Genomic DNA, 19,104 nt, shown 5'->3' on the forward strand with positions numbered 1-19,104 from the left:
CAGCAATCAAGAGAAGACTTCACAAGAGTGAATATAGAGGGTTCACCACAAGATGTAAACCATTGGTGAGCCACAAAAACAGAAAGACCAGATTAGAGTTTGCCAAACAACATCTACAGTTCAGGAACAACATCCTATGGACAGATGAGACACATATCAACTTGTACCAGAGTGATGGGAAGAGAAGAGTATGGAGAAGGAAAGTAACTGCTCATGATCCAAAACATACCACCTCATCAGTGAAGCATGGTGGTGGTAGTGTCATGGCGTGGGCATGTATGGCTGCCAATGGAACTGGTTCCCTTGTATTTATTGATGATGTGGCTGCTGACAAAAGCAGCAGAATGAATTCTGAAGTGTTTCGGGCAATATTATATGCTCATATTCAGTCAAATGCTTCAGAACTCATTGGACGGTGCTTCACAGTGCAGATGGACAATGACCCGAAGCATACTGCAAAAGCAACCAAAGAGTTTTTAAAGGCTAAAAAGTGGAATGTTATGCAATGGCCAAGTCAATCCCCTGACCTGAATCTGATTGAGCATGCATTTCACTTGATGAAGACAAAACTGAAGGGAAAATGCCCCAAGAACAAGCAGGAACTGAAGACATTTGCAGTAGAGGCCTGGCAGAGCATCACCAGGGATGAAACCCAGCGTCAGGCACAGATGCGTGAGATTCAAGAAGCGGATTGTAGTAACAGCTACTACCAGCCAATCAGAATCGTCGTTCTGAGGACCAATCAGTTGTCGTTTATGAGCAGATACAAGGTCATGTTCAAAGGTGGGAAAGGTCAGTTTGGCTGTTTCATTTTGCAGAATACAGTTGGTTACTGAAGTGCAATTACGGTTGGATGTTTGTGTGTATTGTTTAGTGCTATCGACGGTGTAAAAAACAAATACAACAATGTCGCCTAGGCAAAGTGGTGACTGGTCACCCAGGAAGAGATCCAGGATTGTGGTGTAGCGTGAAAATGGTCTTTCATATGCAGCAATTGCGAGAGAAATTGGTGGGAATGTGACAACATCAGGAGTACGAAAGTTTGATGATAGGAGAATAAAACGAATTTGTGTCAGGGACAGATGGATGTCATCTGCGGCCATTAGCAGTGAACTTAGTGCAACTGGTGTTTTTGTCAGTGCAAGAACGGTACGGAGAAGACTAAAGGAGGTTGGCCTAAAAGGTAGGATTCCTCGAAAAAAGCCATTGCTGAATAAAAATCATCAGCAGCAGAAACTAATACAGTGGGCAAAAGAACACTTTGCATGGACAGAAGGTCAGTGGAAACAAGTGATATGGAGTGACAAAACTAAGATATCTATATTTGGTAGTGATGGGAGAAAATATGTGAGACGTATTATCGGGGGAGGAGGTATATCCAAATTGCATTCAAGCGACAATAAAGAATCCTACAAGTGTTATGATCTGGGCATGTATGACAGCAGATGCTGTAGGCCGCCTTTATGTCATAGATGGCACACTGAACAGCAGAAAGTACTGCTGACTCGTGGGTCACTGGTGGACAATGCCTATCTTTACCGGACAGCACTGCAATATAGTGCAAGCAACGCATTTATCTCCTTCCAGCAACATGGATACTGTCTGTATAATGCCATCCTACAACCAAAACTTCTACCTTCTATCAGGGTTCTTTTTCCAGATAATGCCGCAATTTTTTTCCAGCAGGATTCAGCTCTCTGCCACACTGCACGGATATGCAAACAGTGGTTCGCGGGGAATGACATACAGGTGCTGGGATGGCCAGGAAACAGCCCAGACCTGAACTCCATAGAACATTTGTGGTTCCGTTTGAAAAAACTGGTACATCTGAGGCGTCCATCCAATAAAAGACAATTAATTGAGGCTATAATTGTCTCATGGCACCACAAACTAAAGAAGGAAGAGCTTGAAGCATTGGTTGGCTCAATGCCATGTCGCTGTGCTGCTGTCTTGAAAAATTAAGGATACCCAATGAAATACTGATAGGACAGTAACATCATAAGTACACAGGGATTTTCACCCTAAGTGTTGTTTTCACTGCATAACTTCCCTTGTAATGCAAATATTTGAATCATTGCACTGCATAAAGTGCAACAGTTTTTATAAGCATTCGAAGTTGAAAAACATTCAAATTTGATAAGTGTCCGTAATTTTGGCCACCACTGTAAATGCCCTCAGTAGTAATACCCCTGTAGTTGTGCCCCCAGTAGTAATGCCCCCTGTGGTAGTGGCCCCAGTAGTAATGCCCCCTGTAGCAGTACCCTCTGTATAAATGCCCCCAGTAGTAATGCCCCTGTATTAGTGCCCCTAATAGTAATGCTCCCTCTGTAGTAGTGCTCCCTGTAGTAATGCCCCAGTAGTAATGCCCCGCCTTCAAGTAGTAGAGCCCCCAATAGTAAAGGCCCCAGAAGTGGTGCCCCCAATAGTAATGCCCCTTGAGTAATGCCCCTAGTAGTAACGCCCCCCAGTAGTAATCCCCCCCGAGTAATGGCCCCAGTAGTAATACCCCCCTCCCTGAGTAATGCCCCCAGTACAAAAGCCGCTTGCACAAAAAAAAAGCTAATACTTACCTTAAGCCACGCTCACGCTGCCGTCCACAACCAGTCCGCTTGGCTTCTCCTCTACACCATGGGAGAGACGTCATGACGTCTCTCCCATAGTGCTCTGCGTGAACCGGAGCCCGGAGTTCAGGAGTGAGCTCCAGTCTCCGGCTACCGCTGCGGGCAGGTAGCCGGGCGCCCACTGGTTACAATCGCAGCAGGTGTCTGGCAAATGGTGCCTCCCTACGGCGCCAGGGTTAGGTTAGCCGGAGGAGGCAGAACTGGTTCCGTCTTCTCGGGTTCACTTTAACTCCGATCGGTCTGGGGGCCAGGGATGATCGCCCCTGTCGCCCCACCTTTATTCCGGCCCTGTCAATGCCACATCGCTGTGCTGCTGTCTTGAAAAATAAAGGATACCCAACGAAATACTTATAGGACAGTAACATCATAAGTACACAGGGATTTTCACCCTAAGTGTTGTTTTCACTGCATAACTTCCCTTGTAATGCATACAGTATATCTGACCTTTGTTTACAGTAAACAAAGGTCAAATATATGCATTACAAGGGAAGTTATGCATTAAAATTGAATTCAGTATTAAATTTCCTTTCATTTGATATATGAATCATTGCACTGCATGAAGTGTAACAGTTTTTATAAGTATTCAAAATTGAAAAACATTCAAATTTCAAAAAGTGTCCGCAATTTTGGCCATTACTGCATATAGGGGCCCCCACACATTTGTTGCCCAGGGGCCCCCATAGAGCTTAATCCGGCCCTGAAAAGAACATAGTAAAACCGAACCCGCACATTTGTTTCAACTACTGCCATATGCAACAAAAATTTTCTACTGTGTAATAACAATGGTACAGCTCAAATAGAAGTGTCGGCAACTCACCCACTTAATGGCACCATTCAAAATTAGTCTCTATTTAAGTGCCTACTTGTTGGGTACTTCTCAAATGTTCACTGTATAATTTTATGGGGCCCATTTATCATTCAATATTTGCAGCACATCCCCCCCCTAAAACTCCCATTTGTGGGGGATAAACGCAAATATTAAGTATCCCCAAAATGTAACATGGAGAGACTGCAGTAACATCTCTCCATACAGTATCTGCCACAGTTCCTCCAATTTCAAAAGCAGCCGCAGCCCCCATAGGTTGCTGTGAAACTGTAAATTTGGTCCTGGCTCCTCCAGAACCCTCCCCTGTAACAACAGCAGCACAAATGCATAGTCAGTAGACCACGTATGTGCATTACCGCTGTGGGGGTCCAGATAGAGGAGTGAACAAGTGCAAACTAGATGGGCCAAATGGTTCTTATCTGCCGTCAAATTTTAGTCCAGGTTTTAAGGCTAGCCATAGCTGGGCACAGGTGACTTAATTAGTACCTCAGTTATTTTGATTTACCCATCTGTGCACAATCATGGATATCACTAAAACCAGGACTGTTAGTGTGCCTTGAGGAACGTGGTTGGGAATCACTGCACTAATGCGATCACTTCACTCCAGACACATCTCAGGGACAATGTCATCGTGTGAGTTTTGATAAATTCTTCCGGTATATAATTTCTCATGGCCGAGAATAGTGGCGATAAGAAATTACAATTGTCAGGTATAAAACTCGATAATTAATAAATACATATTAATAAATATGTGAGGTATGAATTCATAAAAACTTCCACTTTTATCTTCATTAGGCTTCAAAAAGAAAAAAAAATTGCCACGAATAGAACAATCACTGTTTCCATTTTTTTCATAATTGGCTTCAGAAAAATTAGAAAATTGAAATTATCCAAGGATTTGGCAATCAAACAATTACTCATTAAACACTAGATTTAAATGCATATGTGCACAGTGATATCAGGTCTTCAGGAGCTGTTATTGCTCTTTAGCAGTGGTGGCTTCAGAGGTGGCTCTGCAGTACAGTCCAATATTCAAATAGGGTAGCTACACCATCTGCCAGTGAGTCCTGGCCGGTGATGTTTGGAAGCATTTGGGGTGGCAGTTGCTGTGGCTCCCCTATTTGAATATTGGACTGCGCTGAAGCTCCACCTCTGGAGCCACCACTGGTTCTTTAGTAAATTGTGTAGAGTGGCAATTCATTGTACTACAACTCAGTAAGAGAACATTGTGTCCTCCTAACAAAATGCACCAATTACATGCATGTTCATCGATCCTGGCATAAAGTAGTGATGAGATGTGAGTTAAACCTTGCAGCGTGTAGAACAGCAAGAAATGGACGATCGCTAAAAAGACACAGTGGGGCCTACCATTCTGTGGATATTCATATTTATCTTGTATGACTGATTTCCTTGTGTAATGAGTTTATTAACTTAAGCTGCAAAGGAGAATTCACTATCTATGCCTTGCAAAAATGGGATGGAGCATCTACAGTATGAATGGAGTGCAGCGACCTACCAAGATATTCATATAAGGCTGTCATACAAGTTTACCAAAATAAGCGCAGAGAGGTTATCCACAAATTTTTCATAGATTGCTCTACAATTCTGATTGTGAGTGAAAGATAGACATAGGGGTCTATTCATGTAGCACATGAAGTGTGTACTGAAAAATACCACTACATATCGCATCACATCGATGTGATATATAGTGATGTTTAGTAGCCATTCACGTACACTTACCTATCTAGTGTCTTCGGGCGCTGTCCGGCCCCTCCACAATCCTGTAAAACAGTGAGAATACAGAGATATTGGGAGCCCGATATGCCTGTATTCTCACTGCGCATGCGCCGGTGTCCGAGAGCAGCTGCAAAGGACACTGGGAAAAGGGGGTGGAGTCGGTGCTGGGCAGAGAGCAGGGAAGTGTGCAGCTTCCCTGCTCTGTTCGGTGCGCTGTACAGATTACGCCACCCACAGATGGCGAATCTGTACTGCAGGAGAGGAACGGAAAGAACAGCTTTCTGTTCCTTTATGAATTGCACTCACCATACAAAAATATGGTAATGCAATTCATACATGAAGTGGGGGGGCCGCTGTGGAAGGAATATCTTTCTCCATGGTAAACTCTATGGCCCCTGATGATTAATTAATCATCTCGCTGCGAGGGATACTTAAGTATCCAACTCGCAGTGGGGGAAACTTTACACCAGAGCAAATCACCATTGCTCTGGTGCGGGGACAGCTTCTTCAAAAAGCAGATGTCCCCGTGGTTGGTAGCACAGCTACAGAAGTAGCTGCGTTACTTACCTTTCCCCCTCCGGCAAGGTCACTCATGCGCAAAGCCGCCAGGGAGGTAGTAGATCCGCTTGGATTTCTCTTCGCATCCCCGGAACTCCTTCCCATAGGAAGGAGTGGGGATCCCAGAATAAGCGCCATCTGAAGATGGCGCTTGTTCTCACAATAACATCAGCTAGTCCATTTGGGACCCCTGATGATGAATGGCCCAGTAACCTAAAAAATGCAGAAACTAGCGTTTCCGCATGGTTACCGGGCCATTTATCATTGGATTAATAGGCCCCTGAATCGCCGAAAGCAGTGAAAAGCCCTGTTTTCATCTAAACAGGACTTTTCACTGCTTTATAAGTAGGCCTTATATACACAACATGCTTTTATTAGTATCACTATTTGTAAGTGTGAATTAATATAATAATATTTTACTATAGCGAGTCCCTTCCATGTTTGTATTCTGGAGGTGCCAGGGAAGGAATTTACAGCCAGGACCCTATCTGGGTCTCATACAAAGTGGAGAATTTAATTTCTTTTTATTTGTATTTTAATTGGGTTATTTATATGCAAGCTTTATCTATTTATCTTCATGCGAGAAAGTATGTGCATACTGGAAAGAGGCAAGTGTAGCACCTACTGTATATGGGTTTACATTTACTATCTATTGGTTCTAGGGTGGAACCGTGGTGGTTAAAGAGGCTGCACGTTTCCAAAGAAGAGCTCTTTAGTGTTCTCACCATTTATTTACATTAAAGATTCCCACTGCCTTTGTAGGATTCTACCTGACTCCACCTGATGTGTAATGGTGCAATTTAATAGTCCCTACAGCTGCGGGCCCCCCCTACATGCTGGTGGGGGCCGAATGAGAAAGATGCTCCCAACCTAGTGGTGGAGACCCTGCATCTTCCCTTCTGGTACGGGGTGGGGTGGAATTATGAACCCTGGAGGTGCACGTGAATGCTTCACGCAGACTTCCCCACATTTTACATGCAACATGCTACTGGGAGATGACCAAGACTAAGCCAACTGTAGCTTTTGAGTTACTGTACAACTAGTACTACTGGTCCCAGCATTCCCAGCCAGCCTTTTGTGTGGAGCCTGCAGGTTTCTCATGCATCTCTCAACCAGTCACATTTAGAATTGGAGAGAAGTAAAAAAAAAAATCCACCACGCTGTGATTGGTTGATGACCATTATTCAAAAATAAGAACTCACATTGCAGACTGCATCTATCTGATGTGTTACATCTACGTGTGTTAACTAACTAATTTTGGTAATGCCCTACTGATGCTGTGAAGATTATCTGATCTACATAAACCTGTATAATTTTGTCATTTCCATTTTAATCAAGTATTGGGTTCTCTTACAGATATTAGTGCATGAAAACAACACCATACTTTACTACGCTACCAGCAGAGCAGGTTACCCTCTCACATCAGGCCACATCCCAGTGAAATCAGTAGGGGTAGATGGGGAGTGATTATATGATTTTCAGCAAATTGCATCATAATTACCCCTCTGCACAATGCCATGATTCACACCAAGGGGCAGGGCCATGATGTGCAATTCACGTAGCCCCACCTCCGAACTGGCACCCTGCATGCTCCCTTCTGGAGAGGAGATGAATAAAGTATTACGTATGATAACAACAGTGACAAGACATACAGTACATTCACAGGTATGAACCTATACATGTGGATGGAGCAGATAACGAGGGACTCAGCATAACAGCATTGACAAGGGAGACAGATAGGACACATGAGGTGGAGAGGACCCTGCCCGTGAGAGTTTACATTTCTACAGAACCTAACTCTACATATAAGTGAGGGACATACATATTTGTATTTATAAAGAAAAAAAAAAACCTCGTTATACAGTATATTATGAGGTTCAAAAGTTAAATTAGCAAATGCTATGGTTACTGTGGAGAACATTTACTGCATATTTGAGCATTTTTCATGCATGGCTACATTAAATGAACGCCACAAATTATTATCTGTTCGGCACGATTTTTAACCCTATGGATCTCTGCGCTCTAAAATTGAAATGATTACATAAAATGTTGTTACATAAAATTGCTTAATTGTAATTAATATACAGAAATTATTTCAAAAGTAAGTGGCAGCTGCACAGTTGGGTGCGAGTGCTCCCCAAATCTCAGGCGCAAGTTGCATTCATCAAAAAAAATCCCTCAATTGTGACCACAGTGTATAGCCCGACATCTGCGCTCCGCCCCCGGTGGAGGAGACATTTCCCTGTTCCTTCCATAGGAAGGAACACAGGAAATGTCTGTCTGTCGGCCTCGCTGGGCATACACTGCCCGATGCGGCCGACAGTTACCGGGTAAATATCGCATCGGACGGGCATGCTGGACAATCCAGCATGCCCGACCGAGCAATATTTAACCCTTGGTCGCCCCCCCCACGCTACAATTATCGCGGCGATCCGCCGATATCGGGCGGATCGTCCCGATAATTGCAGCGTGTATGGCCAGCATAAGAAACCGCAATTAGTTCTGATACGGTCAGATAATAAACATAAGGCAGATAACATGTTTCAGTGTTACAGAAAGTTCATAAGATAAACATTTACAAATTGCAACAATGTCCTATTTACATGCTAAAAGTACGCCGAACACAGGATTAACAGCAAATATGCGGCTGTACATGCTTAAACACAGCATTCTGCCATACTGCATATTGTCTATGGACAGATGTACATTCAATTAATTTTAAAAGGTATTAAGGATGGTAAGATGTCATTCAGTACCCGTGGAAAATCTTGCTGCTGGCTACAATCTGTCAGTGTGTCAGATAATAAGGAGACCGCACTAATAGGCCCCATGTCATTCCCATATTTTGCCTTAGCTCAAAGGATCTAAATAATTTGGTCATCCATGTGGCAAAGCTTCTGTATGGGCAGCTTAGTTACATCTTTTAAAGAATTACCTTGATGTGTTGCAGTATCATTCCAAGTAGGTCAGATCCTTGTGCTAAGTAACAACAAGATCACCCTTCAAATTGCTTCTAGCAAATGCTTGAGGAGCCTATGGTGGGATTGTAGACTACATGATGTCTGGTTATATTTTCCTAAGTATACTGACTGTGTGTAACACAATTATAGCGTGTAGGATACTGACCTTCAGATGATACACTGTTTGTGTTGCACTGGTGGTATCGCTGAGAGAAATGGGCTAATATTCGCTCTCTCTCTTGTGTTTCACCCATAAGAGCCAATTCTTTCAAAAACATTCTATGATGGGAAACAAAAACATACACTCTTAATTTATCTGATGCTTGTTATATCATACCCACAGTATGCAATAAAAATCCATACATTTATAAAGAGTGAAGATATCCATGCTCTGGTGCAAAATTGCAGCACCCCTACTATAACTATGTCATTCTCAACCATAAAAAGAAACAAAAAAAGCTCATACACCTGTAAGATGCCTTATACAGACTAGAGCCACACAAACAAAATGGTGTGATTTCTGGAAGAAGCCCACGATCATATTATTTATGGTCGTGAGGATCTCCTTTAAAAATATAAACCAAACATACTATGTGTGATAGTCTACGTGCAGGATCCTGGTGGTCAGGATGCCGGTGGTCAGAATACCATTAGCGGCACCCCAACAGTCAGAATCCCCGTTTCTAGAGATGAGGGGGCCAGTGTGCAGTCTCCGACACGGGCCCCCTCCTCTCCGTCCGGCTGCCGGCACTGAGCTGTGTGCGGCCAGTGCCGGAGTTATAGACTCTGGGCACTAGAGTGTGCCCAGAGTCTATAATGTATGCACAGGTCACCGGGAAAATGGCCACCACGGCCATTTTCCCTGTACTGCGCAAATGATGGGAAAATGGCCGCCGTGGCCATTTTCCAGTTGTTTTACAGCGCTGGACCCCCGCGCTGACGTGGGACTCTGGAGAGGTAAGTAATATTATGGGTGTAGGGTTTGCGATGCGGGATCCTGGACCCAGGGGCCCGTGTTCCCCACACACCTTGCACCCATTATAGATACGCTTCAGCCCTATGTGCTTAATGCCTTTATCTTGATCCATACTATTTTACAAAATATGTGGCAGAGGTGTCCTGTCACATACTGTAGATCACAAAGGAGAATTCTCAAAGTACATGGCTGTAATGTGCTCTCTACCCAGACTGCAAAAAAACAGCCATTACTTGGTCCTGAGATTACAGCTTGGCATACATGAGTACCAAATGTATACTGGCTTAGAGGGGAACGGTCACAGTAGCAGTCACTATATACAAATTAAGCCCAGTATGAAAATATGTAAGACTTATGCTATCACTTTGTTTCTTGGTTTGGTTCCAGAGCACATACAGCGCATGCAGGGCCGTGGGATCCCTCTCCGAAATAATTAGCAATATAGTAACTGCTTTGTGGTCGGATATGGAGGAACTCTTTATTTAATCCCGGGGATCCTTAGTATTTGCAGCTATCCCCTAAAAACAGGTGTTTTCGGGAGATATCCTGTAAATATTGTATAATAAATATGCACTTTTGTGTGACGTTTTATATCAAAACATTGAAAAAAATGAAATAAATGAAAAATCATCAATAAAAGTTTATTCATCTTGGGGAATAGCCAATGAAACATTTTTTTCACTCTTCATTTACATTTCCCCAAATTACAATAGTGAACAAAAATTCAATGTATAACATAAAAACAGGAAGAAAACAATAAAAGCAAAAGGATGATTTTGTATAGCCCTAAAAAAGTAAATAATACTATATAGGTAGACTGTGAGAATCGAAACTGAAGTGAGAGCGATTGTTGGTATAATCAGAAGTGGACACTGTTGATATTATGTTTGGGGGCGTTGCTGGTATACTCATCATATATATTATGTTTGGGGGCGTTGGTATACTCATCATATGTATGTAATACTAATATATAAAACATGAATGAGAGCACTAGGGCAGGGACAGACAGATATCACTGTAGACCAGAAAACCCACATTTGAGATGGGAGAGTTTGTGGAACGAGGAATGAGTTTCACCTAGAGCTGCAAATGCCCAAATCAAATTGCTCTACCTCACCAATACTAATTTAATCCTGGTTGCACTACTGGGGCTTTAACAGCAGCTGCACCCCCATTACTCTTAGCCAGGATGTAGTTATGAGACCGGCAGGGGATTTAACATAGGTGTAAAAATACCGACGCCTATGTTAATCCCGATGTTGGGACCCTCACAGGACGCCGGACCGTTTGTCCAGCGCCGGAGGTAAGTAGCGATGTAGCCGGGGATGGGGGTGTTAGGTTTAAGGACCCCCGGTGGGACTTGGGGTTAGGCACTCCCCGAGGAGGCTTAGGCTAGGGAAAAGGGGGTGTTAGGTTTAGGCACTAGGGGGGGGAGGTTAGGGACCCCCCCGGGAGGGTTAGCTTTAGGGTGCGGGGAGAGGGGCACTAACTGGGGGAGGTTAGGGTTAGGCACCCCTAAAGGAGGGTTGGGGGGGGGAGGGTTAGATTACTTACCTCCGCTGTCGGGATTTCTCCCGCGTCGGGTTAGCGCTGTCGGGATTTCCTCCACGTTGGGCTAGCGCTGTCGGGATTTCAACCGGCAGCTACACATCCGCCGGCATTTCAATACCATTCCCTGTTAGCCACCTGCAGGGACAGCCTAACAGTGGTGGTGACTTCCCATTGGAACTACTCCCTGTTAATCAAAGCTGAAGAGGCAGTCCCAGAGGGAGGTGTTTCCCCCCCTGGGGCTGTCAGTCCCAACTGCGATAGCAGAGTACGCTTCCCATAGGAAGCCACTCCGCTGCTATTAGGGCAGTCCTTACCAGCTTCTGGTGCTGCAGCCGATGCACTCTGTAGAACCCGGCCAGTTTGCCACGCCACTTTGTGCATTTGCACGGGATTGTAATCCTGCACATGTGCACAACTACAGACCCCCCCGGCCAGACAGGTAAGAAGCTGCTGCTAAATACTACTCCATTTATCTAAATTAGACAAGTTTTGTGCAGTGCTACCCAAATTCCACTTCCTGCAATTCCAAAGTAACATACACGCTATTTTGTCAACACAAAAAGGTAAGTAATCCAATACTAAAATGTATCCGTAGCTGTAAATATGTATTTTTAAGGCTCACAGATCACCCAGTTCCACAAAGTTTCTCAAAATAGTGCAGCTTAGATTTCTTTTTAATTCTGTCTTTGTAATCAAACATTCACAACTTCAAAGTATCATTTGCCTTCCGCAGGATATTTGCAGCAATAAGAAATCAAGTTCTGTTGGGATGTACTATTGTACACATGCAGGAACAAGGGCAAATACATTAAAGTGACCGCATTAGTTTACCTTCATCTCCCGGTGGCCACCACACTACTGCGTATGTGTTGTCTGCTGACTGAGTGTGCGTGAGTGGTGATTGCAGGGAGGGATCCTACTCCAGGTGCTTTTTGTGAAGTGTAGCCTATAGGCTACAATGGGTACATGGGCCAAGGTGTTTGGTACAGTTAGTCAAGAAAGCAGCCCCCATAGCTTTCTATGGGGGCTGCTTTTGTGAACGAAACCTGGGGATCACAGTAGATATCTCCAATATCTGCTACAGTCCCCTGTAGATACATTCAGGGGATACTTATTATTTGCGGGTACCTCCCAAAAACGGGTGTTTGGGGGGATATTCTGAAAATAATAGGTAAATAGGGACATAAATCCCACATTTGGTTAGCACAGTATTATAGAAATACAATATGTTTCTATAATACACTACAAGCATAATATCTTGTACTTAAGATCCGGTATCTGAACAGGTGTAAAAAGAAGACAAGCTGAATATCATGTACCAAGATAAAATCATTAATTGCTTTGTCTTACAATCACCATAAAGAGCGTTGCGCACAAGGTAAAGAGGAAAAAATGCTTTGGGTAGTATGGAGAAAGACCATGTAGTTAGATATAAGTGTGATGCACCAAATTAAAAGAAAACCCAGGGCCGGCTCTACCATTAGGCAGCAGCCACAGAGTCTGCCCATAACAATATTAAGGATGTGTCTGAGAAAGACATTCTTGTTGTACTAAATGCAGGTGGCTCAAAATATATATAAAAAAACTGAAGAAGATAGCGCTTCCTAGATGATCTGCTATGTGAGAAGAGACTGCTGCCAAAAAGAAGAATTTGTGTGATTACTTCAGATACTGATTGAAAAAATTGGCTGCGCTCAATTCTGCACACTAAGTATATCCATTATAAATCACACTGTAGTGAAAAATACATGAAAAGGTTTTAATGTGGCAATAATATACACAGATAAAAGTTATATTCAAAATATATGGAACATGTATATGTTCCTATTTGAAATACATACATACATACATACAGACAACATATATTACTATCAATATTAAATAAAACAGGTTAGATATATATGGTCAGTGTTCCTGGTCATATCAGGCCAGCAAAAAGAAGGTGTGTAGACAGACGGAAACGCGTTGAGCCTATACAGCTGATCCTGTGGTACATGATCCAGAAAGCAGCCACTTCTCTCCCTCTCAAGCGGACACAACATCCTGAACCAAACAGCGAATATGCTCTCTTAACAGACAGACTCCAACGAAAGTACAAACAACCAAGGAGCCTACATTGAGAGCCATACTGCCCGACTGCCTCTGTAGACACCCACATCTGCCGCTCCTTTGTGCACGGGGGGAGTCCGGTCGGGTGTCCAGACCAGTGTGAAGCTTCACCGGGTACTTTGTCCATCACTGCAGGTGCCCGCTCCCGGGTGTTTGTGCAACAGAGCCGGCCAGCGGCTCCACCACTATCTACACTGCCTGACACGGAGCGGAGCAACAACAATAAGCTTTTCCGTGACAAGAGGGAGACAATTGATTCCCAGCGACGGAAAGAAATCAGTTCAAGCGCTGTAAGTTATTGAGACAAATACAGCATTTACGTGGAATATTGAGAGCCCTGATCTGCAGATCATAGACAACATTTCTACCAGAATCGGGTGAGCTCACTCCGTGCTATTCAATAGCAACAATATATTCAATTGCTGCAATATATTTACAAGTTACCACAGATACAGTGTATTCTATCCAAGAGAAACATTTATTCTTCTATTTTTCTTCTTTTTGCTGGCCTGATATGACCAGGAACACTGACCATATATATCTAACCTGTTTTATTTAATATTGATAGTAATATATGTTGTCTGTATGTATGTATGTATTTCAAATAGGAACATATACATGTTCCATATATTTTGAATATAACTTTTATCTGTGTATATTATTGCCACATTAAAACCTTTTCATGTATTTTTCACTACAGTGTGATTTATAATGGATATACTTAGTGTGTAGAATTGAGTGCAGCCAATTTTTTCAATCACTAAATGCAGGTGGCGGCTGTGGAACTAGATGATTCCTTCTCACTTTCAGCTGATGGGCTGGAAAGTGGGTAGAGGGGGGGTCAGTAGGCTGCAGTTTTGCCAAGGGTGCCAAGAAACCTTGCACCGGCCCTGAGAAAACCCTTTACCCAGAAAGCACCTAACTATTCTAGAAATAGATCCACAGTACCTGTACAATATATATTTTACAGTATGGAAATATAAAAGTGTGCTGTGCTTATGTTATGATATAGCAGAGTGAATTTTAATTAATATTTATGCTCTGGTTAAGGAGCTTGAAAAAAACCCTTTAATGGAAAATCAGCCAGCAATGTGCGGACTGCAGAGAAACTTTACATAAATATTCATTACAGTTATTGAAATATTCATAAGGCGTATGTTTCATCTTCAAATAAATATGACTGGTAAATTGGGAGATATTGCTAAATAAGTAAAAATGAAGAACTACACAGTTTTGAAATTGAGGTCATTTACTGCAGGTGAACTTACTGTCACAATATAGTGCACGTTAAAGGATGTACGTACTTACAATGTTCTGCCTTGGAACATTGGGAAAAAGTATTTTAATTAGCTGAAATGTTTTACGGAAATCACATATCTTCGGATGCGTGACAATAGCACAATATCCCTCAGTGTCAAAACCCAGAGGTACAGTTCTGATATAATATATTTTTTATATTCCTGTATATTTTGTAATTGACAGTTTTTTTATTTGATTCATGCTAATTAAGGGGGGAATTCAATTAGCCGCGGTAATTTACCACAGTCTAATTGATCCCCTGGGGCTATACAATTAGCCCCAAAGTCAGCCTGCAGGCTGCACTTAACGCGGATTTCTTTTCGGGTCTGAGCAATACTTAGCCTGTTATCAGGTGCAAACAGTGGGTTGACACATATGTCCGGGAACTTTTCATGGATCTACGGGCCATGTACAATTAGCCGAGAAAACTATTCGGACCATTTGCCCGAATTTGCCGCTGTTTGCATGCTCCTGATTATCCTATTGCAAAAGGCGCGATAACACATTCCCCTGATAATTCTTGCATTGAAGACTGGCGAAAAGTGCTGGTGAAAATATGAAAATCAACCTGTACCCCCCAAAAAGTAAACTAAGATAGGGGAATAGTATAGAAGTATGTTAGTGGACATAATCAAAAGGTTTGGGGTCAAATGGCTGTTATATGCATTTTTCTATAACAGTTAAAAAATTATATAAAACAAGTTTTTTGGGGCAAAATAATTGCTGCAGTTAAATTAGGGGTATATTAAAATAGGTGCAAGTATATTTTTGTGTCATTTTAGGACAAAATACACCTGGTGCAGCCACCTGCAATGCGTAAAACACATAATAAATATAACATAAAATAAAATACCTGACCCACTACTTTAAACCCATTTTCCAACACTTATTTTTTCATCCCAAATATGACAGGTCATTATTTGCCAAATTAAGCTATTCATTTTTTTTTTTGCCTAATTAAGGCGCATACACACTTAATGATTCGCTCCATGAGCGATATCGGTAAGTGTTTGCCGGGTTCAATGTCGTTAACGACATTGAGCCTATACAGGTAACGATATCATTCAGTGACGTCACTGGCAGCATCCCTGAACATGCACAACCTGGCGATATCGTCAGGTTGGTCTGCATGTTCAGGCGATGAAAAATATAATTATTGATCCGCAGGAGTGCGCATCATTAACGATATCTTGCATACACACTGGACGATATTGTGAACGATTGAACTATAATGATATCGTTCACAATATTGCCCAGTGTGTACGTGGCTTTAGTCATTAAGGGGAGTGTCCAAGGGGTTCTGTACCAAGGGCCTGATTCAGACCCGGACGCTATCCGCAGTGCCCTCGCTGTTGTCGATGGTTGCTACTCTGTGCATGCGTATGCATCGCAGTCCGCGTGCGCAAACCACACAGTGCGTTCGCAGATCCCTCGCTCGTACAGCAAAGCCAGCCCAGCAGAGTGAGTGACAGGAGAGGCCGTTTGTGGGTGGTAACAGGGGCAGTCCAGTAAAAACGGTGGGTTGGATTTGCGAACGCAGACGTGCCTGAGTGTTTCAACGCCATTTTAGAGGTGTGCATAATTAACAGCCAGCGTCATAGTTCATGTCACCAGCCATTTTATTCCTCTGTTTTCCTCGTAATGCTTACGGTAAAAAAAAGCTACCACAAGCACTGCGTTCACATCCGATAGTGGTCAATGTACCAATGTTTTCACAAACTTCCAGATGATGTGGGGCAGTGGGCGTCTCTGCATTCGCTAAGAGGAGTCTGCATACACAAATTGAACGCTCGTACAGGTAAGATGGGCGTGCTTATGCCTTGGTGAGCGATCGCTCCCCGCCGCGTCACTTTCAAAAATTTGCATATGCATTGAGCGAGCGTACGCTCATAGCGACCGGGTCTGAATCAGGCCCCAAGTCCCAACATTTTTACCCAAAAATAGGGGTTTTGCACAACTTATCACCTACTCAGAGATGGTGAAAAGTAATTTGCGATAATTCCTACACAGTTTTCAGATATGCGAAAACCGTGGCTAATAGAATTACGCGATAACCATTTTTGCCGAAAAGTTCTCAGAAATGATAACTTATCGGGAAAAAAAAGTTGTTATCATGGTTAATTTGATATGGCCCTCAGTGTTAACGCCCTATAACAAATAATATATTGGATGAGAAAAAAGGGCTGCAATTGAATAGCCCTGGACGTTAAAGCCTGAGGCTACCACCTTTTTTTCACCCCCGCTAAATTATTGGGGCTCACTGAATTCCCCCTAAGTATAAAGAAGTGTTATTCAACATATGCAGACACAGGAGTGCCCACGTAGTTAAAAAAAACAACAACCTACAAATAAAGATTGCTAAGAAATCATAATAGAGATTGAGCCCCAGGGCTGCAGTCTGAGGCGTAGATCTTCGCCATGTATTCCTAGAACAAGGCCAGCTATTGGGGGATGTGGTCAGCTCTGACCCCATCCAACCTGAGGTTACCGGCAAGGTTAGAGTAATACTTAAAATTCACAATGTTAAATAAACGCAGAGCTGTCAATTTTCTGTTTTTGTATTACTGCCATTTTAGACTCCTCAGATGTGATGTAAGGATGTCCTAACGAGTATTACACTGCTGTCTGAAAGATCCTTTTGGAGCCCCTGGCCCTCATGTACAAATTAATAACTCTGGTGCTAATATTGCCAATACCACATGCAATGTTATGACATCACAGTAGAGGGGGATAGACATATTCTAAAGACGCACCAGGCAGCTCTCCAGCGTGCAAGATGCCTTTCCAGTCAACTTGCAAGCGAAATAAAGGTGTTGCCATGGCAGCAACTGTGACGCTTCCTTAGCCTTGTGTCGTGGCCTGTGGCACTGCCAGAGACTAGTGCCTGCTATATGCAGACATTGTTTTCCCAGTAGTCTGCCAGTTCTGAAACCCAGGGAAAATGGCTCCATGTAGCAACTCTTGAGGCAGCTCCAGAACAAGACCAAAGTGTTTTGTGCTGTACTTCATAAATAATCTCCAATGTACTGTATTTGCATAGTTCTTTAAAAGAACAATCTGCCACCATTACTGTGTTTTTGGGGAGATAATGTCTAATGCAGTTAGGGATTTGCTGAGTTTTTGGCAGAGGATACTAATAGTATGCGATCAGTACTGTGCCAGTGAATCACGGAGAGCCAGGTAAAGAGGGAGAAGAGTGAGTTTGTCATCACAGACCTGTGTGCATCAGTATCTTTCTACTGTCTGTTGTGTAAACAGATACACAACTGTTTTTGGCTGTGGCAGACATTTCAGCCTCAGCAACAACAGAAACGTATAAGGGGCAATTAGGACATTTATATTTGAGATTGCTCCTTGCCATCTCAGTCTTAGGTGCCCTATTATCAATAAATATTTGTGGCTTATTCCCTAAAAACACCCATTTTCAGGGGGGGTAAACGTAAATATTTAGAATCCCCCGAATGTATGACGGGGACCGCAGCAGATATCTCAGATACCTGCTGTGATCCCTCCATTCCCACCGGGAGCAGCAACCTCCATATGTTTCTATGGGGGATGCAATGCTGCCATATTTACCAGATTGGCCCCTGCAGCTAAACACTGCAAAAACTACCAATAAAGGGTTCTTTGGGAGCGCTGCATGTGCTTTTTGTTATATCTGGGCGGCATTATCAAATCCTGCAGTGTGATCGTGGGCGCTAATACTGCATGCCCAGATTGCATTGCACATGTGATAATTAATAAGTGGACCCCTGTGTAGGAGCAAGGCTATAATGGAATAGCAGAGGCACACGGTTATGATGGAATAGCAGAGGCACACGGCTATGATGGAATAGCAGAGGCACACGGCTATGATGGAATAGCAGAGGCACACGGCTATGATGGAATTGCAGAGGCACACTGCTATGATGGAATAGCAGAGGCACACGGCCTGATGCTGAGTAAAATGTATGCCTAGTTGCAAAGCGTATGTTTCATGTTTACACCCTACGTATGTTCCGTAACCAAGAACAAGTGAAGCAGAGACATACACATTACAAATACATTCTCATTTGTGACTGAAGAGAAGCAGCTGTGCTATAAAGAGGCATCTTCACATTGCCAAAGTTCAATGAGGGTGAATTGTGGGCCATGCAAACTTGGACGTGGGCGTAAATACTCCTGTTTCCAGGTATATAATGTGCAGATAGTAGAGACGAATAGAAATGTGCCCTGATGATGATGGCACTAAGCAACAAGCTTAGTGTACCGCGAGGGGGCATTACACTGCAAAGACATGTACAACTCTGCATGTGAACAAATACACACAATTATTTCCATGCAGACTCAGCAACAGGCTCAGAGTGTGCACACAATGTACATAAACATTTTTTAGTAAAGACATCTGCTCCTTTATTACATGAAGTGTACATCACAAAATAACATGGTAATCACACAACTGGGGTGGTCGTTCTCCTTAACTTAATA

General features: G+C 43.0%; 1 protein-coding gene across 1 annotated transcript in view; it reads right to left on the minus strand.

Annotated features, from left to right (window-relative positions):
- PSD (pleckstrin and Sec7 domain containing) overlaps positions 1–19,104 on the minus strand; it is a 266,492-nt gene that overhangs the window by 199,733 nt on the left and 47,655 nt on the right. Inside the window, exons 8-9 of the mRNA XM_088473556.1 lie at positions 8,869–8,981; positions 7,244–7,339 (exon numbers count right to left, since the gene is read on the minus strand). Of these exons, the coding sequence (XP_088329682.1) occupies positions 7,244–7,339; positions 8,869–8,981 (209 nt within the window). The remainder of the gene's footprint in view (positions 1–7,243; positions 7,340–8,868; positions 8,982–19,104) is intronic.

The sequence above is a fragment of the Taudactylus pleione genome, unplaced genomic scaffold (assembly GCF_031769625.1).
Source record: "Taudactylus pleione unplaced genomic scaffold, aTauple2 ptg000016l, whole genome shotgun sequence".
Classification (NCBI taxonomy): domain Eukaryota; kingdom Metazoa; phylum Chordata; class Amphibia; order Anura; family Myobatrachidae; genus Taudactylus; species Taudactylus pleione.